This window comes from Stegostoma tigrinum, chromosome 5, assembly GCF_030684315.1.
Source record: "Stegostoma tigrinum isolate sSteTig4 chromosome 5, sSteTig4.hap1, whole genome shotgun sequence".
Classification (NCBI taxonomy): domain Eukaryota; kingdom Metazoa; phylum Chordata; class Chondrichthyes; order Orectolobiformes; family Stegostomatidae; genus Stegostoma; species Stegostoma tigrinum.
Window position 1 is genome coordinate 129,588,640 of NC_081358.1, and position 25,701 is coordinate 129,614,340.

General features: G+C 46.4%; 1 protein-coding gene across 2 annotated transcripts in view; it reads left to right on the plus strand.

Annotated features, from left to right (window-relative positions):
- agap3 (ArfGAP with GTPase domain, ankyrin repeat and PH domain 3) overlaps window positions 1–12,713 on the plus strand; it is a 591,490-nt gene extending 578,777 nt beyond the window's left edge. For both annotated transcript variants that reach the window (XM_059646307.1, XM_059646306.1), the window contains exons 15-16: window positions 4,611–4,866; window positions 6,304–12,713. In XM_059646307.1, coding sequence (XP_059502290.1) covers window positions 4,611–4,866; window positions 6,304–6,519 — 472 coding nt within the window. In that variant the 3' untranslated portion in view covers window positions 6,520–12,713. The remainder of the gene's footprint in view (window positions 1–4,610; window positions 4,867–6,303) is intronic.
- The last annotated feature ends 12,988 nt before the right edge of the window (window positions 12,714–25,701 follow it).

Genomic DNA, 25,701 nt, shown 5'->3' on the forward strand with positions numbered 1-25,701 from the left:
AGAAATAGTGAGTGACCAAGTTTTTTGGAAGTGGTTTGAAGGTGTAACATTTGCAGGTATAATGGCGAGCCTGTGGATATACTGTACTTGTATTTCCAAAAGTGTAATTTGACTAGGTGCCACGTAAAAGGTTATTGTGCCTAATAGGAGCTTTGGTATTGGGGGCAACAAAAGCACAGATGGAAGATTATCTGGTTGGCAGGAAACCCAAGTACGCATAAACGTGTCTTTTCCTGATCTCACTGCCACCCTGATCCTGAGTCGCGCACTGTTCTGCCCCTGGTCTGGCTGTTTGTGTTTCACCTTCCCTACTCTTCTGGTATGTGATTCACAAGAAGTAAGCATGCAGGTACAGCAAATTAGTCAGGAGGCTAATGGAATGTCATCCTTTATTCCGAGAGGAATTGAACATAAAAATGTTATACTTAGTTATACAGGGAATGGGTGAGACTATATCTCAAATACTGTTGTGTGTATTTTAGCCTCATTTGAGGAAGGATGTAAATGTGGTTCAGAACAGGTTTATTTGATTGATTCCTGGATTAGGGTTTGGTGAGCTCAATTGCCAGTTGGCTGGTTTGTGATGCGGAGTGACACCCACAGTACAGGTTCAATTAAGGTCCCACCATCTTAGCCTCTCCCCTTACATGAGGTGCGGTGACCCTCAGGTTAAACCACCACCAGTCAACTCTCTTTGATGAGAGAGCAGCCGTACGGTCTCGTGGGACAATTGCAACTTCCCCTTTTACCTGGAATGATTGGTATGTTTGATGAGGAAAGGTTGGACAGACCAGGCTTTGTTCCACTAGAGATTAGACCCTTCCTGATGAAGGGTCCCAACCTGAAATATCGACTTTCCTGCTCCCCTGATGCCGTCTGACCTGCTGTGTTCCTCCAGCCCCACACTGTGTTATTCCTGCTCCTCTGATGCTGTCTGACCTGCTGTGTTCCTCCAGCCCCACACTGTGTTATTCCTGCTCCCCTGATGCTGTCTGACCTGCTGTGTTCCTCCAGCCCCACACTGTGTTATTCCTGCTCCCCGATGCTGTCTGACCTGCTGTGTTCCTCTAGCTCCACACTGTGTTATTCCTGCTCCCCGATGCTGTCTGACCTGCTGTGTTCCTCCAGCCCCACACTGTGTTATTCCTGCTCCTCTGATGCTGTCTGACCTGCTGTGTTCCTCCAGCCCCACACTGTGTTATTCCTGCTCCCCTGATGCTGTCTGACCTGCTGTGTTCCTCCAGCCCCACACTGTGTTATTCCTGCTCCCCGATGCTGTCTGACCTGCTGTGTTCCTCTAGCTCCACACTGTGTTATTCCTGCTCCCCGATGCTGTCTGACCTGCTGTGTTCCTCCAGCCCCACACTATGTTATTCCTGCTCCCCTGATGCTGCCTGGCCTGCTGTGTCCCCCCAGCTCCATGCTGTGTTATTCCTGCTCCCCTGATGCTGCCTGGCCTGCTGTGTCCCTCCAGCTCCATGCTGTGTTATTCCTGCTCCCCTGATGCTGCCTGGCCTGCTGTGTCCCTCCAGCTCCATGCTGTGTTATTCCTGCTCCCCTGATGCTGCCTGGCCTGCTGTGTCCCTCCGGCTCTGCGCTGTGTTATTCCTGCTCCCCTGATGCCGCCTGGCCTGCTGTGTCCTTCCAGCTCCGCGCTGTGTTATTCCTGCTCCCCTGATGCTGCCTGGCCTGCTGTGTCCCTCCAGCTCTGTGCTATGTTATTCCTGCTCCCCTGATGCTGCCTGGCCTGCTGTGTCCCTCCAGCTCCACACTGTATTGACCAAATTCCTGAATGGTCTTTACAAGATAAACATCTTCATCTTGTCCATCAGGAAACTCTTGTGGGCCGGTGCTGAACTTGAGTTGGCTTTGGTAAAATTATGAGTTGGTTTTGGGGACAAAGATGAGGGGCATTTTTTCTTCTGAGGGTTGAGCAACTTTGGGGATCTCTGCTGGAGAAGGTGATGGAGATGGGTGTATGGAATGTTTTTAAGGCATTCATAGGTTGGTTACTGTTAAGCAGGTGAATTAAATAATGTCAGGGGTAGATAGGAATGTGAATTTTGCAAACAACAAATGACCCATGATCTTAATCTCTAGTGGAACAAAGCCCGATCTGTCCAGCCTTTCCTCATCAGATATACCAATCAATCCAGGTAAAAGGGGAAGTTGGCATAGTCCCAGGAGACCATACGGCTGCTCTCTCATCAGAGTTGACTGGTGGTGGTTTAACCTAAGGGTCACCGCACCTCACATAAGGGAGAGGCTCGAGGTTCTGAATGGCCTCCTTCTCCTCCTAATTCATTGCATTTTTGTGCAGTTGTAAACTGCACAGTTCCACGAGTGAGTCTTCCCTTTCTAAAGAAACACAATGCCATGCTTTTTTTATGAACATGGTTTGTAGACAAGACAGGCCGAGCAAGATTTACTCCCATCCCACATTACCATGGGGATATGCAGTGTCAGGGCTGTTGGTCCATGGACCCCTTCTCTGAAAAGCACCAGTGACCCCAGGCTGGTTTTTATGACACATGCAACATCTGTTACGGTGAATTTTCTTTGTGCCAGACCCTAAATGACACAAATGATTCAATTCCAGATCCGAATGCCTGGTGGGTTCGCACCCATTAGCTCTGCTATTCTGGTCCAGGACCAGAACCATGAGGTTGCTGTGCTCTGCCTTTCCAGGATCCTACATCAGGAATTCATGGCGGATACCACGAATCTATCATTCCTTGCCCCGAAAGGGTTAATTACATAATGACGTTGATAAGCAGGAGGTTGGTCTCGGAGGGGCTGGCACTTGAAAGCTGTGCGCTGTTAGTCTGTATCAGACTGAGGGTCCTGTCAGTCACTCATTCAGACAACAGTACAACAGCTTAGCGTCTGTAAGCCCTTATCAGTTCATGCAGACAGTTCGGAGGTCAGCTGTGCTCTGAGCATGCTCCAAAAAGCTGGTTCTACCTTGGTATTGATTTCCATGTGTTATCCAGATACAGATGATAACAGTGAGGAAGCGAGAGGCATTTCTCTTCTGTGAAAACTGACTTGGATAGTGTGACTGTATTATTCAAGCCAATCGATTCCGCACTCCCTCGGGCGGTTTAAATCGTGGCAGAACAGCGGGAGCATTGTTAACGGCACTTCAAACACATGGAATTGGAACCTGCTGATAAAATGTGCTCATCGTTGCTTTGTTAACGTGATTGCTCAGATCACAGAGCTCTACTCAGTTCATATCACTGACCTTTACAAACCGCCGGAAGATTAACTCTTCGCTCTGTAACAGTCTCTCACTCTACCAAACACTGAGGCCAAAGTAGAGACCAGTCATGCATTTAAAGTGACAAAACTTAGGTAGAGGATCAAGTGGAGGCAGAAATAGTACCTTGAGCAGCCGAAGATACCCAAAGGCAACATCAAACACTTCCAGGACAGGGACAGCATGAGGTTAGATACAGACTAAGGGACAGTCTGATGGTTCAGTGGTCAGCGCTGTTGCCTCATAGCACTAGGGACCAGGCTCAGTCCCAGTCTCAGGCAACTGTGTGGAGTTTGCAAGATAATAAAATGTGAGGCTGGATGAACACAGCAGGCCAAGCAGCATCTCAGGAGCACAAAAGCTGACGTTTCGGGCCTAGACCCTTCATCAGAGCTCTCTGATGAAGGGTCTAGGCCCGAAACGTCAGCTTTTGTGCTCCTGAGATGCTGCTTGGCCTGCTGTGTTCATCTAGCCTCACATTTTATTATCTTGGAATCTCCAGCATCTGCAGTTCCCATTATCTCTGTGTGGAGTTTGCACCTTCTCCCCACGGCTGTGTGGTTTCCTTCCTAAATTGAGCAGGCAAAGGTGGATTGGCTGCACTAGATGTATGGTTACAGGAATAGGGTGGGTCTGTATGGGATGATTTTTAGAGAGTCAGTGTTGACTTATGGGCCAAATGGCCTGCTCCCACACTATAGAGATTCTATGATTCTAATAAAGCTTTTCCCACCAGGGTTTAATACATTAATTAATAGTTTTGGGATATTTTAGGTTAAAAGTGTTGCATAAATGAGGTTGATTGAAATTTTTCTTTTCATGGATTTATTTTGTGTTTCCTTCTCTACATCTAAAAAGACATTTATGTTATTACAGTTTCCCACCACTCCAGTATTATCATTGTGATATATAGTGATATATACTGTATATAGTGCTTTGATATTTTTTCTGTGCCTAACCACAATCTGAAGCTAATGTACAGTTGTCTTTCTGGACTGTGAAACACTGAGATTTCATAGTCTTACAGTGCAGAAAGAGGCCATACGGCCCGTTGAGACTGCAGTGACCCTTTGAAGAATATCCTACCCAGACCAATCCCCTATCCTATCCCTGTAACACCAGATTTCTCATGGCCAGTCCACCTAACCTGCATATCTTTGGACTGTGAGAGGAAACTGGAGCATTCAGAGGAAACCCACACAAACACTGTGCAAATTCCACACAGTCACCTGAGGCTGGGATCAAACCTGGGTCCCTGGCGCTTTGAGGCAGCAGAGCTGATTAATGTTGAGACAGAATAGGAGCATGGAGTAATGTGTTGTATGTAACTGTCTGGTCCTTCTTGCAGGGAGGAGAAGGAGCGCTGGGTCAGAGCCAAGTACGAACAGAAACTACTCCTGGCAGCCCTGCCCCAATCAGACGTCCCCCTGGGACAGCAGCTGCTCCGAGCTGTGGTGGAGGATGATCTCCGGCTGGTTGTCCTGCTCCTTGCTCACGGAACCAAGGAGGAGGTGAACGAGACCTATGGGGATGGAGATGGCCGGACTGCACTGCATTTGTCCTGCGCCATGGCCAATGTAGTTATAACTCAGCTTCTTATATGGGTAAGAATCAGACCGGTGAATGTACATGTGTAGTACTACACCCAGAATGTACCTGTAGTCACTAACAGCCTCACCAGACAGGCAGCTCCAGCAGAGGGAGATGGTTACTTTGTGGTAATGTCACCAAACTACGAACCCAGAACCTCAGGCTAATGTTCTCAAGTCATGGGTTTAACATAAGAACTAGGAGCAGGAGTAGGCCGTCCGGCCCTTTGAGCCTTCTCCGCCATTCACTAAGATCATGACTGATCTTTTTGTAGACTCAGATCCACTTACTCATGTTCTCACTGTATCCCTTAATTCCTTTAATGTTCAAAAAAAATCTACCTTAGCTTTAAAAATGTTTACTGAAGTAGCGTCAACTACTTCACTGGGCAAGAAATTCCATAGATTAACAACCCTCTGGGTGAAGAAGTTCCTTCTCAATTCAGTCCTAAATCTGCTCCCTCTAATGTTGAGGCTATGCCCTCTTGTCCCAGCTTCACCTGCTGGTGGGAACATCCTCTCTACTTCTATCTTATCTGTTCCCTTCATAAATTTATGTTTCTATAAGATCACCCCTCAGTCTTCTGAATTCCAGTGAATATAATCCCAATCTACTCAGTCTCTCCTCATAAACCAACCCCCTCAACTCCGGAATCAACCTAGTGAACCCCCTCTGTACCCCCTCCAATTTGAATCCACTGTGACAGAAATTTAAGTCCAGTAAAAATCTGGAATGAAAAGCTAACCTCATTGTTATTATGTAACGCTCTGGCATAAGCATTGTTGTAAAACCCATCTGGGTTACATCCTTACGCCAGTCTGGCCTACATGTGACTCTGCCTCTGAAATGGCTGACCAAGCCGCTCAGTTGTTTCAGACAGAGGTAAAGGCACTGTGGGTGACCCTACTCAAGTACAGCACATGGACTGCAGTCATTCAAGAAGGCAGCTCATCGCCACCTTCTCAAGGGGCAACGAGGAACGGGCAATAAACGCTGGCCCAGACACAGTGCCTGGATCCCAAGAACACATTAAAAAGGAAACAATCAGAGTGTTTTTTGAATGACAGCATAAACACTCTTTCCTTGTAGCCCTTGCATTTATAAAACAGAAAACTACCCCCACAACATTCTATATTACTTTGAATCATTATCCCTTACTTTCCCTCTTAATATCTATTTTTCAGTCCCTCTCTGTCTGTCAACCCTCACTGTTCACCTCCTCTCTCCTTTCATCTCCATTGCTGTCTTATTTTTTTCTCTAATTCCAACTCTGTCATATCTTCTCTTCCTCTCTTTCTCATTCCCTTTGTCTTCCTACTACACAATGTCTCTATCACTACCCATTGCTCCCTGTCATATTTCATGCTGCTTCTCTCTGATGCTTGGTGTGGTAGTTGACCCTGTCAGAGGCTGATTTCACTGAGAAATGCTGTTTGCTGGTGTTGTTACAGTACGGAGTGGATGTGAAGAATCGGGATGCTCGTGGACTGACACCGATGGCGTATGCTCGGCGAGCAGGAAGTCAGGAGTGTATCGAGATTCTCACACAGTATGGCTGTCCCAGTGACAACTTCATCCCCATTCCAACCCCAAACCTATCGCGCAGGAACACCAACGTTAATAACAACTCACAGTCAGAGCTGAATCGAAGTGCCAGCATCATCTAATCTCCCGACATTCAGAGGACACAGCTCCCAGCCATTCCTTGTGTATGTGTTCTCTCTCTCCCCCCAGCACTCTCCCCGTCTCAAACAGCAGACTGACGGACCTTCTGCTCACTGACCATTGCTGCTCTGTGAATGACCCAGTGTTACAGAGTGTTGCTTTCTTAATTATGATGCGGTCTGATACACAATGCTCAAACCTGCAATCGTGGTGAACAAGCTGAGGTGACCAAGGTGAAAGAGACACTGAGCCTGATCCTGGATGGAGACAGACTACAGGGCAGGACACAGCACCTGGCAACATCAAAGGCAGAATCATGTTGTTACTGCAAAGCAGCTGCTCTAAGGAGAATCATTCCATTTACTCAGAAACCAAGCACGCCACACTGAATGGTATAGGCTTCCTCGAGGACAGGGTATATGTATGAGAGTGTGCGTTTCACACTACATGCCGTCCGCAGGTTGTGAAAGGGCTGTGTTCTTGAGTTTGTTCATGAATCCATTCGCATGCAAATCAGAGCACAATACAGTACGATATAAGAATCTTTAAATTAATATCAATATACCCCTGTGTGGGACTGCGTGCGTAAGTACAAGTGTTCGTAAATCAGATGTTGGTAAACTGGAGACAACTTGTAGTGAATGAGCTGTGCATTGGTACACATTGTGTGTGTGTGTGTGTGTGTGTGTGTGTGTGTGTGTGTGTGTGTGTGTGTGTGTGAGAGAGAGTGTGTGTGTGTATCTGTGTGTGTGTGTATGTGTGTGTATGTGAGTGTGTGTGTGTGAGAGTGTGTGTGTGTGAGAGAAAGTGTGTGTGTGTATCTGTGTGTATGTGAGTGTGTCTGTGTGTATGTGTGTGTGTGTGTGTGTGAGAGAGAGAGTGTGTGTGTGTGAGAGTGTGTGAGTGTGTGTGAGTGTGTATCTGTGTGTATGTGAGTGTATGTGTGTGTGTGTGTGTGTGTGTGAGAGAGAGAGAGAGTGTGTGTGTGTCTGTGTGTGTGTGTATGTGTGTCTGTGTGACTGTGTGTGTGTGTTTGTGTGTGTGTCTGTCTGTCTGTCTCAGTGTTAGCACCTGGATGGTGTGTGTGTGTGTGGTGACACTAATCATGAAGTTCCTGTGTATTTGTTACACTGAGTGTGCGAGTGTGTCATACACTGATGGGGAATGCCCTGTGTGTAATACTGGTGTGAAATGTGGATAACAATTTGATTTTGCCAGTTCCCCTTGTCTCTTGCATTCCTGTTGTGTCTTGCTGTATTTACTCTCCAGTACAGGTCTGTGCTGGGTTGCAGTTCCAATGTTATTGATTGTCACTGGGCAATGGGAACTTTTTTTGCTCTCCTTGTTCCTTCTTGTTTTTGAATCAAGAATGACAGGAAAATTACTCCCAAGATTGTGGTGAGTGGAGCAACTTCGGTTTCCTCTGGATAGTGGGTGAACAGCACTTTGCACAGAATTTCTTCTTCTAACTCCCCCTACCAATCTCCTGTGATGGAAATGAGAATGACCATAATCACTGGAGAAAAGCTTGGGATCAGGCTGCCCTGAAATCAGGGTTTTAATTAACAGAACAGGAACTGGATGCTGTTTGAAATGGGATATTGTAGACAGGCTTCATTTCCAAAGGGCCTGGAGTCTGTCCAAGGGAACCAGTCAGTATGGACAGGCCCTGGGGTCAGTGCTGGAGGGGTGGTCAGTGTGGACAGGCCCTGGGGTCTGTGCTGGAGGAATGGTCAGTGTGGAGAGGGCCTGGAATCTGTCCTGGAGGAGTAGTCAGTGTGGACAGGGCCTGGGGTCTGTCCTGGAGAAGTGGTCACTGTGAACAGGGCCTAAGGTCTGTGCTTGAGGAGTGGTCAGTGTCAACAGTGCCTGGGATCTGTGCTGGAGGAGTGATCAGCATGGACAGGCCCTGGGGACTGTGCTGGAGGAGTGGTCAGTGTGGACAGGCCCTGGGGACTGTTGTGGAGGAGTGGTCAGTGTGGACAGGCCCTGGGGACTGTGCTGGAGGAGTGGTCAGTGTGGACAGGCCCTGGGGTCTGTGCTGGAGGAATGGTCAGTGTGGACAGGCCCTGGGGTTTGTGCTGGAGGATGGTCAGTGTGGACAGGCCCCTGGGGTCTGTGCTGGAGGAGTGGTCAGTGTGGACAGGCCCTGGGGTCTGTGCTGGAGGATGGTCAGTGTGGACAGGCCCCTGGGGTCTGTGCTGGAGGAGTGGTCAGTATGGACAGGCCCTGGGGTCTGTGCTGGAGGAGTGGTCAGTCTGGACAGGCCCTGGGCCTGTGCTGGAGGAGTGGTCAGTGTGGACAGGCCCTAGGGTCTGTGCTGGAGGAGTGGTCAGTGCGAACAGTGTCGGGGGTCTGCCCTGGAGGAGTGGTCAGTGTGGACAGGGCCTGGAATCTGTCCCGGAGGAATGGTGAGTGTGGACAGGGTCTGGGGTCTGTCCTGGATGAGTGGTCAGTGTGAACAGAGCCTGGGCACTGTGCTGGAGGAGTGGTCAGTGTGAACAGGGCCTGTGGACTGTCCTGGAGAAGTGGTCAGTGTGAACAGGGCCTAAGGTCTGTCCTGGAGGAGTGGTCAGTGTGAAAAGGCCCTGGGGTGGGTGCTGGAGGAGTGGTCAGTGTGAATAGGGCCTAAGGTCTGTCCTGGAGGAGTGATCAGTGTAAACAGGCCCTGGGGACTGTGTTGGAGGAGTGGTCAGTGTGAACAGGGCCTGGGGACTGTGCTGGAGGAGTGGTCAGTGTGGACAGGCCCTGCGGTCTGTGCTAGAGGAGTGGTCAGTGTGAACAGGGCCTGGGGACTGTGCTCTAGGAGTGGTCAGTGTGAACAGGCCCTGGGGTCTGTGCTGGAGGACTGGACAGTGTGGCCAGGGTCTAGGTTCTGTCTTGGAGGAGTGGTCAGTGTGAACAGGCCCTGGGGACTGTGCTGGAGGAGTGGCAGTGTGAACAGGGCCTGGGGACTGTGCTGGAGGAGTGGTCAGTGTGGACAGGCCCTGGGGTCTGTGCTGGAGGAGTGGTCAGTTTGAACAGGCCCTGGGTACTGTGCTGGAGGAGTTGTCAGTTTGAACAGGCCCTGGGGTCTGTGCTGGAGGAGTGGTCAGTGTGAACAGGGCCTGGGGACTGTGCTGGAGGAGTGGTCAGTATGAACACGGCCTGGGGACTGTGCTGGAGGAGTTGTCAGTGTGGACAGGCCCTGGGGACTGTGCTGGAGGAGTGGTCAGTATGAACAGTGCCTGGGGACTGTGCTGGAGGAGTGGTCAGTGTGAACAGGGCCTGGGGACTGTGCTGGAGGAGTGGTCAGTGTGGACAGGCCCTGGGGACTGTGCTGGAGGAGTGGTCGGTATGAACAGGGCCTGGGGACTGTGCTGGAGGAGTGGTCAGTGTGAACAGGCCCTGGGGACTGTGCTGGAGGAGTGGTCAGTGTGAACAGTGCCTGGGGACTGTGCTGGAGGAGTGGTCAGTGTGGACAGGCTCTGGGGACTGTGCTGGAGGAGTGGTCAGTGTGGACAGGCCCTGGGGACTGTGCTGGAGGAGTGGTCAGTGTGAACAGGCTCTGGGGACTGTGCTGGAGGAGTGGTCAGTATGAACAGGGCCTGGGGACTGTCCTGGATGAATGGTCAATGTGGCCAGGGCTTGGAGAGTGTCCGAGCAGAGTGATCAGTGTGGCCAGAGCCTGGGGACGGTCCTAGAGGAGATGCCAGTGTAATACATAGTTAATGACTGTGTCCAATTGTGTACATCTTGGAATCTTGCTAAGAGCTCACTATAAACATATAGTGGAGTTGAAAGATTTGAGCAAGCTGCCCTCCCCTCTTCTGCCATTGGTGAATCCTCAGTCTCTGGGTCAGAAAGGATCTGATGTGTTATACCCTCTGACTCTGAGAGGGCTCTCAGTCAGTACACTTTGAGACTATCACACTACTTCATTTCTCCTGCAGTCACTGCTAATGTGGAACACATATAATGTGCATGCGATGTGTACATTGCGTACATGTCTGGACATGGAGTCTGTGCTTGAGGCTCTGTTTCATTGATGATCAATAGGTCGCTACACTCTCAGGGGATGATGTGGAGGTGCCAGTGTTGGACTGGGGTGGACAGGGTCAAAAGTCACATGACACCAGGTTACAGTCCAACACGTTTATTTGAAAACACAAGCTTTCAGAGTGCAGCTCCTTCATCAGGTGGGTACCAGAGGATGAGGAGGCTTTGGAGACAGTACAGAACAGGTTTACCAGAATATTGGCGTGGTGTGGAGTGTATTAGCTATGAGGAAATATTGGACTGACTTGGTTTGTTTTCACTTGAATGTCAAAGGATGAGGGTGACATGAGTGAAGTTTACAAAGTTATGAGAGGCATGAATAAAAAGGATAGTCGGAGTCTTTTTCCCGGAGTAGAAATGTTAATCACTAGGGGACATTAATTACTAGGAGAGTTGTGAGCGCATGGAATACTTTACCAGTGGTAGTTGTGGAAGCGGAGTCATTAGTGACATTTAAGCGACTGCTGGACATGCACATAGACAGCAGTGAATTGAGGGGAATGTAGGTTAGGTTATTTTATTTTTGGATTAGGATTATTCCACGGCACAACATCGTGGGCCGAAGGGCCTGTACTGTGCTGTACTTTTCTTTGACACATATGAGTGTGTGTGTGGTACTGTAAGTGTGTGCTTGTGTCAATGAATGATGATGTGTTAGAATGAAATTTATTGAGGAATTATGTGAATGTCTCGATAACTTCAATCAGGATACTATACTCAAGCTTTCCCTCACTCAGGGATCTCTCTGTTTCCTCTTTGGAATGACATGCACCTCACTGGAGTCTGGTCAGCGGCATTACTGCTGTTAACAGTCGCTGACACAAAACTGGAGCAGATTGTAAGTGACAAGTTGACTTCAATGTTGAACTCAGATTAAACGTCCAAACAGCTTGGTGGGTGTGCTGGCCACGTCTGTGGGGTTTATTCATGCCCAGCTAATGCCTGTCACTGTTTCTTACTGAATCAAATCTGTGGTTTATTCACTGCAACATGAACAGATTTCTCAGGAGTGTTATTGCTCTCTGGGTACATGTACAGACAATGGTATCTGTGTACATACAGGCATATACAGGCAAGTACAGCATACAATATGATACCATTGTGTGACTGATGTTATTGGTGTAGATATGGGCATTTTATTATGAGTACAGCATCATATGGTATATAAGTACGTGCATCCGAGAATGAGAGTATTGTAGATATCGGCAGCCATTGGGCAGTGTTCTGTTACAGGTGTGGGAATAGCATGGGCAGTGTTATTGGTGCAGGGCTGAGCAGCTCTGAATCCATCTAGAACAATGACTCTGGCTCTCTGACAAAGTTTCCTGTACAGGTACTAGTCCAGCACTGTACTGGAGCTGTGCACCAAACAGATTCCAGTTTATGTCCCACCTGCACAAACATATTATATTCATTTGCAAACAGTCATTTTCATCAATTGTAATGTTTCTTTATCATGTCATTTTGGGGCTGGCTTCCCTCCCTAAAACTTCCAAGAAAGATCCTCGATCATTGCAGCACAGAATTTCCTCCTATCCTGCTGATTCTGTCACTGGGAAAAGACTCAGTCGATGGACTTCAGATGTGAGAAGTGTCTGACGTTATTTGCAGCATAAAAAGAGCTTCTGAACTGAACCAATAGTCTCCCATGTGGTCTGCTGCCTTCGCCACCACAAATTAAACTACAATTCCCCTTCCATAGGGGGTATTCTGGACATATCCCCCAGCCCGCCCCCTACACCCCCTCTGGAGTCAATGATAATGAATCATGCTTTTATTTCCCTCCATAAGAAACAGTTGCTGTTAACAATCGTGAAAATGAAAATTGCTCCTAAATGGTGCCCATGGACTTCTATTAACCCTTCAATTATCCTATTTCAAAGCTGCGTAACCTACTGCAGTCATTAGGTACGGTGAAACACTAAATCCTCTTACAATTTAGAATTTAGGTCCATATTACCATGTTTATACACCCTTTGCCATAAAGGTACTTGTGTATAATATGTATATTCTAAATATTTATATTGCCGGCTGTAAATATTATTTGGATGTTGCTCTGTGTTCAGTTTATTTTCTCCGTGTGCTTGGACAGTGTTGACAGATCCATACCCAGCTTAATAAAAAACAGCAGCTGTGCTCAGTTCCTGGGGAGAACCCACTCTCTCAGTCTTTGGCTCTCATTTTCTCACTTCTTGTCACACACAATTGCTCGAGCTCTCACTCTGTCTGCATATGTCATTATTTGTCTCCATCACTTACTATCTCTATCTCTTGTCTTCAGCCTCTGTATCATACACCTGTCTTCCCATCCGTCACTATCTCACATTCTTTGTCTCTATCATCTGTTTCGATCTCACTCTGTTCATGTCTTTTACTCTCTATCTCTTGTTCCTTCTATCTCTTATTCTGACAAGTACTATCACTGGACCATTAATCCAGAAACCCAGTAATATTTTGGGACCCAAGTTCAAATCCCACCATAGCAGTTAGTGGAATTTGAATTCAAGAAAAGGCTAATGATCATCCTGAATCCAATGTTGAATGGTTCCCTGGTACCCATTAGGGAAGGCAATTGCTATCCCTACCTGGTCTGGCTGAGCCTACATTTGGCTCTTCACTGCACTGTGAAATGGCCCAACTCATTTGTAACAATTTCTAGAAAGTCTCAAAAAGGAAATAAAACTAGACAGAGGCAATGGAAATAACAGCTGCAAAAAACAGCTCTCTCACTGTAAAGTCATTCTTATATCACCTGCAGGAAAGTGTGCCCAAAATTGGGAGAGCTGTCTCATGGAATAGTCAAACAATAGCCCGACATATTCAGACTCAGGACAACCCCAGCAGAGGTGGTGTCGCAGCGGTATACTCCACATCAGGGCTATCTGCTTTATGAAGTCAAGTATGTTTTTCCCACCCACCCCAGTCTCAGTCTAGCAGCTATGTCCTTTAGGACATGACCGGCTCGATCAACTGTGCTGCTGTTTAGCCACTCATGATGGTCAACATTGAAAGCCTCACTCAGCGTGCATTCTGCACTCTGGAGGAAGTTGCCCTGGAGTCCTCAACATTGACTCCAGGCCCCATGAAGTCTCAGGCTTCAGGTTAAACATGGGCAAGGAAACCTCCTACTGATTACCAGGCACTCTCCTCCCTCATCTGATGAATCAGTACTCCTCCATGTTGACCAACATGTAGAGAAAGCATTTGGGGTAGCAAGGGTGCAGAATGTATGCTAAGTGAGGCTTTCAGTGTTGACCATCAAGAGTGGCTAAGCAGCAGCACAGTTGATCGAACCGGTCATGTCCTAAAGGACATAGCTGCTAGACTGAAACTGGGGTGGGTGGGAAAAACATTCTTGACTTCATAAAACAGATAGCCATGATGTGGAGGTGCCAGTGTTAGACTGGGATGGATAAAGTCAGAAGTCACACTACACCAGGTTATAATCCAACAGATTTATTTGAAATCACACAAATTTCCAGAACATAGCCCATTCATCAGGGGAAGTGTTCTGTCGGTGAATAAGTTGGTGTTGGGTGACTTCTGATTCATAGAGCAGCATCACACAGGAAATGACCCTTCGGCCCATGATGTTGGGCTGAACATGGTGCCAATTGAACTCATACATTCTGCCTACCGTTGGTCCATATCCCTCCATTCTTTGCATTTTCCTGTGTTTATCTAAAAGCCTCTTAAATGTCGTTATCATATCTGCCTCCATCAGCACTCCTGGCAGCACATTCCACACTCCTACCACTGTGAAAAAACTTGCCCCTCACTTCTTTGAATTTTTGTTCCTTGCCTTAAATGCATGCCCCTAGTTTTAGACATTTCAACTCTGGGAAAAACATTCTGACTCAACCCTATCTATGCATCTCATAATTTTATAAATGTCTATCTAGTCTCCCCTCCACCTCTGCAACTCCACACAAAACAATCTGAGTTTCTACTAGCCTCTCCTTACAGCTCATACCCTCTAATCCAGGCAGCATCCCGGTAAACCTACCACATCCTTCCTATAATGTAGTGACCAGAATTGAATGCAACACTCTTAAGTGTGGCCTAAACAAAGTCTTATAAAGCCACAACATGAAATCCTGACTCTTTTATTCAATTCCCTGACCAAGAAAGCTAAGCATGCCATACGCCTTCTTTACCACCCTATCTACTTGTGTGGCCACTTTCAGAGAACTATGACTTGAACCTCAAGAGTTCCCTAAACATAAATGCTGTTCAGGGTCCTGCCAATAAATGTATACATTTCCTTAACATTTGATATCCCAAAGTGCAGCACCTCACAGATTACCCAGATTAAATTCCATCTGCCATTTCTCCACCCATATCTGCAACTGATCTATATCCCACTGTATCCTTTGACACCCTTCTATACTGTCCACAACTCCGCTGATCTTTGTATTGTCTGCAAATTTACTGACCCACCCATCTACATTTTCATCCTTAGCCATTTAAATATATCACAAACAGCAGAGGTCCCAGTATAAATTCCTGCAGAACACCACTAGTAACAGCCCTCCAGGCTGAAAAACACCCTTCCACCATGACCCTCTGTCTTTTATGAGCAAGTCAATTCTGAATCCAACCAACTAAGTCACCATGGATTCCATGCATCTTAATCTCTGGATGAGCTTATCATGAGGGACCTTGTCAAAAGCCTTACTAAATCTGTGTAGAAAAATGCATTCGTAGTAGTAAGACATGACCTGCCCTGCACAAAGCCATGCTGACTGTTCATAATTAGGCCGTGCTTTTCCAAATGTATGTAAATCCTATCCCGAAGAAATCTCTCCAGAAGCGTTCCAACCACTGATGTGAGTCTCACCAGTCCATTGTTTCCTGGATTATCCCTATTTCCCTTGAACAGAGGAATGACTAACTACTTGCCCGTCCTCTCCAGTGGCTAGCAAGGATACATAGGTCTTGGTCAAGGCCCCAGCAGTCTCCTCTCTTGCCTCTTTCAATAACAAGGGGCAGATGCTATCAGGCCCTGGGGACTTATCCACCCTAATGTTCTTCAAAAAACCCAACACCACTTCTTTCTTGATCTCAAAATGTCTTTCCATATTAGGATACTCTACACTAATCTCACTATCCTTACCAACTTGTCAGCTGCAGATGCATCTGTCCATGACTGTATCAGTAAGATTGACCACTGCACAGTCCTTGTGGAGACCAAGTTCCTCCTTCACATTGAGTTTAACCTCCATTGTGTTGTGTGGCACTATCACCATGCTAAATGGCTTTGAACAGATGTAGCAACTCAAGACTGGACATCCATAAGGCACTGAGGCAACAAAGTGTACAGCTAGATGAACACAACAGGCCAAGCAGCATCAGAGGAGCAGGAAAGCTGACATTTCAGGTCTAGACCCTTCTTCCACAAGACACGTGGGCCAACAACAGCAGCAGAACTGTACTCCGGCACAATCTGTAACCTCATGGTCCGATATATCCCCCACTCAATCATTACCATCAAACCAGGAGATCAACCCTGGCTCAATAGAGAGTGCAGGAAGACATGCCGGGAGCAGCACCAGGCACACCTGAAAATGAGGTGTCAACCTTTTGGTTACCAAATAGGACTACTTGCATGCCAAACAACATAAGCAGCAAGTGATAGAGTTTAGTGATGGCACAATCAACAAATCAGATCTACGCTCTGCAGTCCTGCCACATCTATTCATGAATGGTGGCAGATAATTAACTGACTGGAGAGGGAGCAATGGATGTTGCCAACATGGCTTTTAGTAAGGTTTTCGACAAGGTCTCTCATGGTAGGCTCGTCCAGAAGATTAAGATGCAAGGGATCCATGGTGACTTGGTTGGTTGGATTCAGATTTGGCTAGCCCATGGAATGGTGCAAAAGTTTTTTTTTGTGGCTGCAGGCCCATGACTAGTGGTGTTCTGCAGAGATCTATGATATATGTAAGTGACTTGGATGAAAATGTAGGTGGGTGGGTTAGTAAGTTTGCAGACAATACAAAAATTGGTGGAGTTGTGGATAGTGTAGAACATTGTCAAATGATACAAATATCCCCATCCTCAATGTTTCAAGAGCCCTGCACATCAGATGAAAAGATAAGCCTGAAGTATTCACAAAAATCTTCAGCCACAAGTGCCAAGTGGATGATCCATCTTGGCCTCCTCCCAGCATTACAGATACCAGTCTTCAGCCAATTTGATTCACTCCATGTGTTTCAAGAAATGGTTGGAGGCACTGGATACTGCAAAGGCTATGGGTCCTGACAACATTCTGGCAATAGTACTGAAGATCTGTGCTCCAGAGCTTGCCACTCCCCTAGCCAAGCTGTTCCAGTAAAGTTACAACACTGGTATGTACACAATGTGGAAGATTGCCCAGGTAAGCCCTGTACCCAAAAAGCAGGATAATCCAACTCAGCCAATTACTGCCCCATCAGTGTCCTCTCAGATCATCAGGAAACTGATGGAAGGTGTCAGTAACAGGGCTATCAAGCAGCACCTGCTCAGCAATAACCTGCTCAGTGATGCCCAGTTTGGGTTCCGCCAGAGCCACTCAGCTCCTGACCTCATTACAGCCTTGGTTCAAACATGGACAGAAGAGCTGAATTCTAGAGGTGAAGTGAGAGTGACAGCATTGACGTCAAAGTCTGAAGTGGGGATGTTCGCCAAAAATTGCACAATGCTCATCACCATTTGCAACTCCTCAGATACTGAAGCAGTCCGTGATTAAAATGCAACAATATCTGGACAATATCCAGACTTGGGCTGTCAAGTGGCAAGTAGCAATTGTGCCACACAAATGCCAGGCTATGACCATCTCCAATTTGAGATAATCTAATTGCTAACCTTTGACATTCAATTGCATTGCCATCACCAAATCCCCAACATCAACATCCTTGTCTTATAATTGACCAGAAACTCAACTGGACTCACCACATAAATACAGCAGCTACAGGCCACAAATACTGTAATGAGTAATTTACCCCTTGCCTCTCTCAAAGTGTATCCACTATCTACCAGGCACAAGTCAGGAGTGTGATGGAATACTCCCCACTTGCCTGGATGGGTGCAGCCCCAATAATACTCAAGAAGCTTGACATCATCCAGGATGAAGCAGCCACCTTGATTGGCACCACATCCACAAACATCCCACTCCCTCCACCACCGACACTCAGCACACACTGCTGCTACTATCTACAAGATGCACTGCAGAAACTCATCAAAGATCCTCTGACTGCACCTTCCAATCACACAACCACTTCTATCTAGAAGGACAAGGACAAGGTATATTGGAACATCACCACCTCCAGGTTGCTCACCTTCCTGACTTGGAAATGTATCGCTGTTGCTTCACTGTCGCTGGGTCAAAATCCTGGGATTCCCTCCCTAATGGCATTGTGGGTCAATCCACAGCAGGGGGACTGCAATGGTTCAAGAAGGCAGCTCACCTCCACCTTCACAAGGGGGCAACAGGGACAGGCAATAAATGCTGGGCCCAGCCAGTGATGCCCACATCCCACAAATCAATAAAAAAAACCTTGAATTGAAGAGATTGGGATGGTGCATTAGAAACAAAACATAGAGAAAAATTGTGCGCTACCTCACAACAGGAGACCCAAGAATCAGAAAAACCCAGAAGTCAATCAAACTGCCAGAGTGTTGAAGAGAAAGAAAGAGCAGAAATAGGCTATTTAGCCCATTCGGAGATAGTAAGAACTGTTGATATGTCAGAGGCAATATTGTGTGGAGCTGGAGGAACACAGCAGGCCAGGGAGGGTCCTGACCCGATATGTCAACTTTCCTGCTCCTCTGATGCTGCCTGACCTGCTGTGTTCCTCCACCCCAACATGGTGTGGTCTCATTAAGGCCATTGGCTTTGCTCCATTATTCAACGAGATCATGGCTGATCTGATTGTCCTAATTTCCACTTTTCCTTCCTTTATCCAATAATCCTTGATTCCCAATACTTTTGAAAACCTGTCTATCTCAACCTTGAATATACTGAATGACTCAGCCCTGACTGGCCTCTGCAGTATCCTACAGATTCACTCCCCTGAGGAGAAATTCCTCCTGAAAATCCTGGCCATCTTGATCACATCATGCAGCATCAATCCCCCTGATTACTGTGAGGCAGAAGTAAAGGTTACAATCTGGAAAGATTCATCCATCTTGCCAAAGTAGAAATTACCTTCCAAGTCCGCATCTCCTGTAAGACTTACTCACATCACACCTTAGCCCATTAAACCTTTCATGGTGCTAAGGATGGTTGAACTCTTTACCTTCAATGTTGTAGTTGTGGCTGGACAACAGGTCACACATCTGGTGATTAAAAGTAACACGTGTAAGAACATACTTACAATAAAATGTAACCCATACCACCTTCGTATCTCCTTACTTTTCCTCCCACGATATCTCAGTGCAGTCCAGATTTTGCAGCTAGGTGGAGGTAGCCTGCTCATGGTGGAGTCCATTGGTCTTTGAGCTTTGTAAGGGTGACCCCAGGAGCATTTATGTCACGAGCACCCAGATATATCCCAGGGATAGGTACAGCCTCCTCAACTTGACCTCTCACTCTTTGTGTCATCCTGAAAACACTTGCCGTTTTCCATGCTGATACATTATCTCCAAAACATTGGGATATTACCTTGTTACGTAATCGAATATGTAGTACCTTATCAAATGCCTTTTGGAAATCTAAATATATTACATTTACTTATTCTACTTTATTGATCCTGCTTGCTGTTATTCCTCAAAGAAGTCTTAGAAACTTGTAGACAATTTGTCATGGGTTTGGTAGCTGCTGTCGACTGAGTCTTGTTGAATTTCCACAGCACATCTTCTAGATGGTACATGCTACTGCTATTTAACGTCAGTGCCAGGAAAAATTAATGTTGAAGGTGGTGGATGGGTCCCAATCAAGTGGGCTGTTTTGTCCTGGATTGTGTTGAGCTCCTTAAGAAGTGCATTCATGCAGGAAAGTCAGAAGATTCCACCACACTCCTGATATACTGAACCAAAATGCTAAAGCTATTGAAATAAACTTATAAAATATAAGAAGTAGATACATGGTTGCTAGCTCTGATGATCCCACCTCCAAACTGGCAAAGAGTGACTAACTGATGGTTCAGACAGCTACACCACACTGCAGGAGGGTCACTCCGCAGGTTCCCAACAGTCACTCTGCTGGTGGCCTCTCTAAATTGCTCTCTAAATGTCCTAATTGACTACCTCCAAAACATGTCCTGATTCAGCACCCCAGTGCAATTCCATTCTCCTGCTCACTGTAAGCCCCCTCACTCCAGCCTGGGAAAGCTCTGTCTGACAACACAAAAGGGAGTGTGAGAATGACTGGGAACTAAGAAATAGTGAGACAGAGGAACAGCCAGGGAGACAGAGAATGTGAGATGTGAGAAACAGTATGAAGAGGCGATAAGATGCATTGTAGGCAGAGAGATTCACATGAGAGAGGAGAAATAAATAGAGAGACAAACAGCAAGAGAGATAGATAATGGCAGACATGGAGTGAGAGATGTATAGTGTGTGATAGGCGCAGAAAAACTGAGAAATAGAGTGAGGGAAGGTAGTGAGAGTTAGTGAGAAGCAGAATTTACATGAGCTTATTTATGGGGCATTGGTGACACTGGGTGGGTGGCATTTGTCCATCCCTAGTTGCCCCTGAGAAGGTGATGGTGAGCTGTCTTCCTGGCCCATGGTAGTCCATGTGCTGCAGATTGCTATATACTTACATTGGAAGATGTTCAGAGATGAGTCAGTAGGATAATTAGACAATAGACAACAGGTGCTGGAGTAGGCCATTCAGCCCTTTGAGCCAGCACCACCATTCATTATGATCATGGCTGATCGTCCACAATCAGTATCCTGTTCCTGCCTTATCCCCATAACCCTTGATTCCACTATCTTTAAGAGCTCTATCCATCTCTTTCTGAAAAGTATCCGGAGAGTTGGCCTCCACTGCCTTCTGGGGATGAGCATTCCATATATCCACCACTCTCTGGGTGAAGAAGTTTTTCCTCAACTCTGTTCTAAATGGCCTACCCCTTATTTTTAAACAGTGTCCTCTGGTTCTGGGCTCCCCCATCGGCAGAAACATGCTTCCTGCCTCCACAGTGTCCAATCCCTTAATAATCTTATACGCCTCAATCAGATCCCCTCTCATCCTTCTAAACTCAAGTGTATACAAGCCTAGTCGCTCCAATCTTTCAACATATGATAGTCCTGCCATAGCGGGAATTGACCTTGTGAACCTATGCTGCACTCCCTCAATAGCAAGAATGTCCTTCCTCAAATTTGGAGACCAAAACTGCACACAATACTCCAGGTGCGGTCTCACCAGGGCCCTGTACAGCTGCAGAAGGACCTTTTTGCTCCTATACTCAATTCCTCTTAACATAGAACATAGAACATTACAGCACAGTACAGGCCCTTCGGCCCTGCATTTTGTGCCGACCTGTCATACCGATCTCAAGCCCATCTAACCTACACTATTCCATGTCCGTCCATATGCTTGTCCAATGACAACTTAAATGTACCTAAACTTGGCGAATCTACTACCATTGCAGGCAAAGCGTTCCATTCCCTTACTACTCTCTGAGTAAAGAAACCACCTCTGACATCTGTCCTGTATCTTTCACCCCTCAATTTAAAGCTATGCCCCTCGTGCTCGCCGTCACCATCCTAGGAAAAAGGCTCTCCCTATCCACCCTATCTAACCCTCTGATTGTTTTATATGTTTCAATTAAGTCACCTCTCAACCTTCTTCTCTCTAATGAAAACAGCCTCAAGTCCCTCAGCCTTTCCTCGTAAGACCTTCCCTCCATACCAGGCAACATCCTAGTAAATCTCCTCTGCACCCTTTCCAAAGCTTCCGCATCCTTCTTATAATGCGGTGACCAGAACTGTACGCAATACTCCATGTGCAGCTGCACCAGAGTTTTGTACAGCTGCAGCATAACCTCTTGGTTCTGGAACTCGATCCCTCTATTAATAAAAGCTAAAACACTGTATGCCTTCTTAACAGCCCTGTCAACCTGGGTGGCAACTTTCAAGGATCTGTGTACATGGACACCGAGATCTCTCTGCTCATCTACACTACCAAGAATCTTACCATTAGCCCAGTACTTTGCCTTCCGGTTACTCCTATCAAAGTGCATCACCTCACACTTGTCTGCATTAAACTCCATTTGCTACCTCTCAGCCCAGCTCTGCAGCTTATCTATGCCTCTCTGCAACCTACAGCATCCTTCGTCACTATCCACAACTCCACTGACCTTAGTGTCGTCTGCAAATTTACTAACCCATCCTCCTACGCCCTCATCCAGGTCATTTATAAAAATGACAAACAGCAGTGGACCCAACACCGACCCTTGCGGTACACCACTAGTAACTGGTCTCCAGGATGAACATTTCCCATCAACTACCACCCTCTGTCTTCTTTCAGCAAGCCAATTTCCGATCCAAACTGCTATATCTCCCACAATTCCATTCCTCCGCATTTTGTACAATAGCCTACTGTGACGAACCTTATCGAACGCCTTGCTGAAATCCATATACACCACATCAACCTGTTTACTCTCATCTACCTGTTTGGTCACCTTCTCAAAGAACTCAATAAAGGTTTGTGAGGCACGACCTTCCCTTCACAAAACCATGCTGACTATCCCTAATCAATTTATTCTTTTCTAGATGATAAGAAATCCTATCCCTTATAACCTTTTCCAACACTTTACCAACAACTGAGGTAAGGCTCACTGGTCTATAATTACCAGGGTTGTCTCTACTCCCCTTCTTGAACAGGGGAACCACATTTGCTATCCTCCAGTCATCTGGCACTATTCCTGTAGACAATGACGAGTTAAAGATCAATGCCAAAGGCTCGGCAATCTCCACCCTGGCTTCCCAGAGGATCCTAGGATAAACCCCATCTGGCCCAGGGGACTTATCTATCTTCACCGTCTGTGGGATTTCTAATACCTCTTCCTTGTGAACCTCAATCCTACCTAGTCTAGTAGCCTGTATCTCAGTATTCTCCTCGACAACATTGTCGTTTTCTAAAGTGAATACTGTTGAAAAATATTCATTTAGTGCTTCCCCTGTCTCATCTGACTCCACACACAACTTACCACTACTATCCTTGATTGGGCCTAATCTTACTGTCGTCATTCTTTTATTCCTTAAATACCTATAGAAAGCTTTAGGGTTTACCCTGATCCTATCCACCAACAACTTCTCATGTCTCCTCCTGGCTCTTCTGAGCTCTCTCTTTCGGTCTTTCCTGGCTACTTCGTATCCCTCAAGCGCCCTGACTGAGCCTTCACATCTCATCCTGACATAAGCCTTCTTCTTCCTCTTGACCAGAGCTTCCACTTCCTTCATAAACCACGGCTCCCGTGCTCTACAGCTTCGTCCCTGCCTAACAGGTACACACTTATCTCGGACACACAGGAGCTTTTCTTTGAATAAGCTCCACATTTCTGATGTGCCCATCCCCTGCAGTTTCCTTCCCCATCCTATGCTCCCTAAATCTTGCCTAATCTCATCGTAATTGCCTTTCCCCCAGCTATAACTCTTGCCCAGTGGTATACACCTATCCCTTTCCAAAGGCTCGGCAATCTCCTACCTGGCTTCCCAGAGGATCCTAGGATAAATCCCATTTCTTGTTATAATTCTGGGGTGAAGGAGCTAGTCTCATGAGGGAATGATGAACAGGATGGGCCTGCACTCTTTGGGAGTTTAGTGGAAATGAGAAGTGATCTGAGGGCCCCTTACAAGGTAAACGTTGAGACGATGATCCCTATTACATACAAATATAGAGTTGAGGGGCACAGTTCAAAAAGAAGGGGGCCTCTGTGTAAGATGGAACTGAGGAGGAATTTCTTTTCTCAGAGAATTGTTAGCCTGTGCCATTCACTTTCACACAGAGCAGTGAAGGCTGGATTTGGAGAATCCTCAAGGATGAATTTGACCGAATTTGATTGAGAAGGGAGTGAACAGTGATTGATAATGGACAGGAAAGTGGGATAGAAGCCAGAATTAAGCCACTTCACCTGACAAAAGAGCAGCGCTCTGAAAGTTGTGATTTCAAATAAACCTGTTAGACTATAACCTGGTGTCATGTTACTTCTGACTCTGTTCACCCCAGCCCAACACCAGCATTTCCACATCATAAAAATAAAATAATATTGATACAAATAAGTGAATTAATAAAGATGTGGCAAATGGGGACTAATGTGGAAAAATATCTAATTGTCTATTGTGGCAGGAAGAATAAAAAAAAGTATGTATCAAAATGGGGAGAGCTCAGAGATGCTGAGGGATCTGAGTGGCCTTGTGCATAAGTTAGAGAAGATTAGATTGCAGGTATGGCATGAAATTAGAAGATCAAAGTTTCCATTTCAAACCATAATCAAAAATAAAGAGCATAAAATGTTATGATCTATAGACAGGATGTGGTTATGGAGAGGATATTTCTTCTTGTGGGAGAATCTAGAACAAGGGGTCACTGTTTAAAGATTGGGGGTGCCCATGTAAAATGCAGGTAAGGTGGGGTTTTTTCATTCAAAGGGTTGAGAGTCTTTCTCAAAGGCGCTAGAAGCAGAGCCTTCGAATATTTTTACAGCAGCTAGATTCCCATCAAGCAAGGGGGTTGACAGTTTTAAGGGGTATATAGAATGTAGAACAGTGTAGCACAATACAGGCCCTTCAGCCCACAATGGCTGTCCACTCTATCTATACCTCTGATCATTTTGTACACCTCTATCAAGTCACCTCTCATCCTTTGTCATTCTAAAGAGAAAAGCCCTAGATCTCTCAACCTTTCCTTGTAAGATCTTCCCTTCATTCCAGGCAACATCCTGGTGAATCTCCTCTGCACCTTTTCCAACACTTCCACATTTTTCCTGTAATGAGGCGACCAGAATGGGATACAATACTCCAGCTGTGGCCAAACCAGGCTTGTGCATAGTTGGAGCATACCTTCACGACTTGTGAACTCAATCCCTCTATTAATGAAAGCTAACACACCATACGCCTTCTTAACAACTCTATCCACCTGGGTGGCAGCTTTCAGGGAACCCCAAGATCCCTCTGCTCCTCCTCACTGCCAAGAATCTTTCCATTAACCCTGTATTCTGCTTTCAAATTTGTCCTTCCAAATTGAATAACCACACATCAACTGCACAACTCGTAACTGAGCACCATGTTGAATAGTTTCCGCCCACTACCACCCTTTGTCTTCTAAGGGTCAGCCAAATCTGAGTCCAATCTGCCACATTTCCCCCATTCCATGCCTCCTTACTTTCTGCATGAACCTACCATGGGGAACCTTATCAAATGCCTTATTTAAGTCCATGTATACCACATCCACTGCTCTACCTTCATCCACGTGTTTGCTGACCTCTTCAAAGAATTCAATAAGGTTTGTGAGAAATGATCTCCCCCTCAGAAATCCATGCTGACTATCACGAATCAAACTGTGCCTTCCCAAGTGATCATAAATCCTGTCTCTCAGAGCCCTGTCCAATAATTTGCCCATCACTGATGTAAGACTAACTGGCCTGTAATTTCCGGGGAAATTTTTGAACAAGGGGATGATATTTGCCCCTTTCCAATCTTCTGGCACTATACCCATAAACAGTGAGGACGGAAAGATCATCACCGAAGACCCTGCGATCTCTTCTCTCGCTTCTCATAGAATCCTTGGAAAAAATCCCATCAGGCCCGGGGGTCTTAACTATCTTCAAGTTCCTCAAAATTCCTAGCACATCTACCTTACTAACATCGACATCCTTTAGCCTATTAGCCTGTGACACACTGCCCTCCCCTACAGCTAAGCCCCTCTCAGTTGTGAATACTGAAGAAAAGTATTCATTAAGGACCTCTCCTATCTTTTAGACTCTGTGCACAAATTCCCTTTACAACTGATAATGGGAACTGCAGATGCTGGAGAATCCAAGATAATAAAGTGTGAAGCTGGATGAACACAGCAGGCCAAGCAGCATCTCAGGAGCACAATCCCTTTACAATCCTTGATCGGCCCTACCCTTTCTCTGGTCATAATGGGAAGATGGGAGGATCTGGGTAGATGGTAGGTGGGTTTGAGGTTATATTCAGATCAGAACTGACCTTAT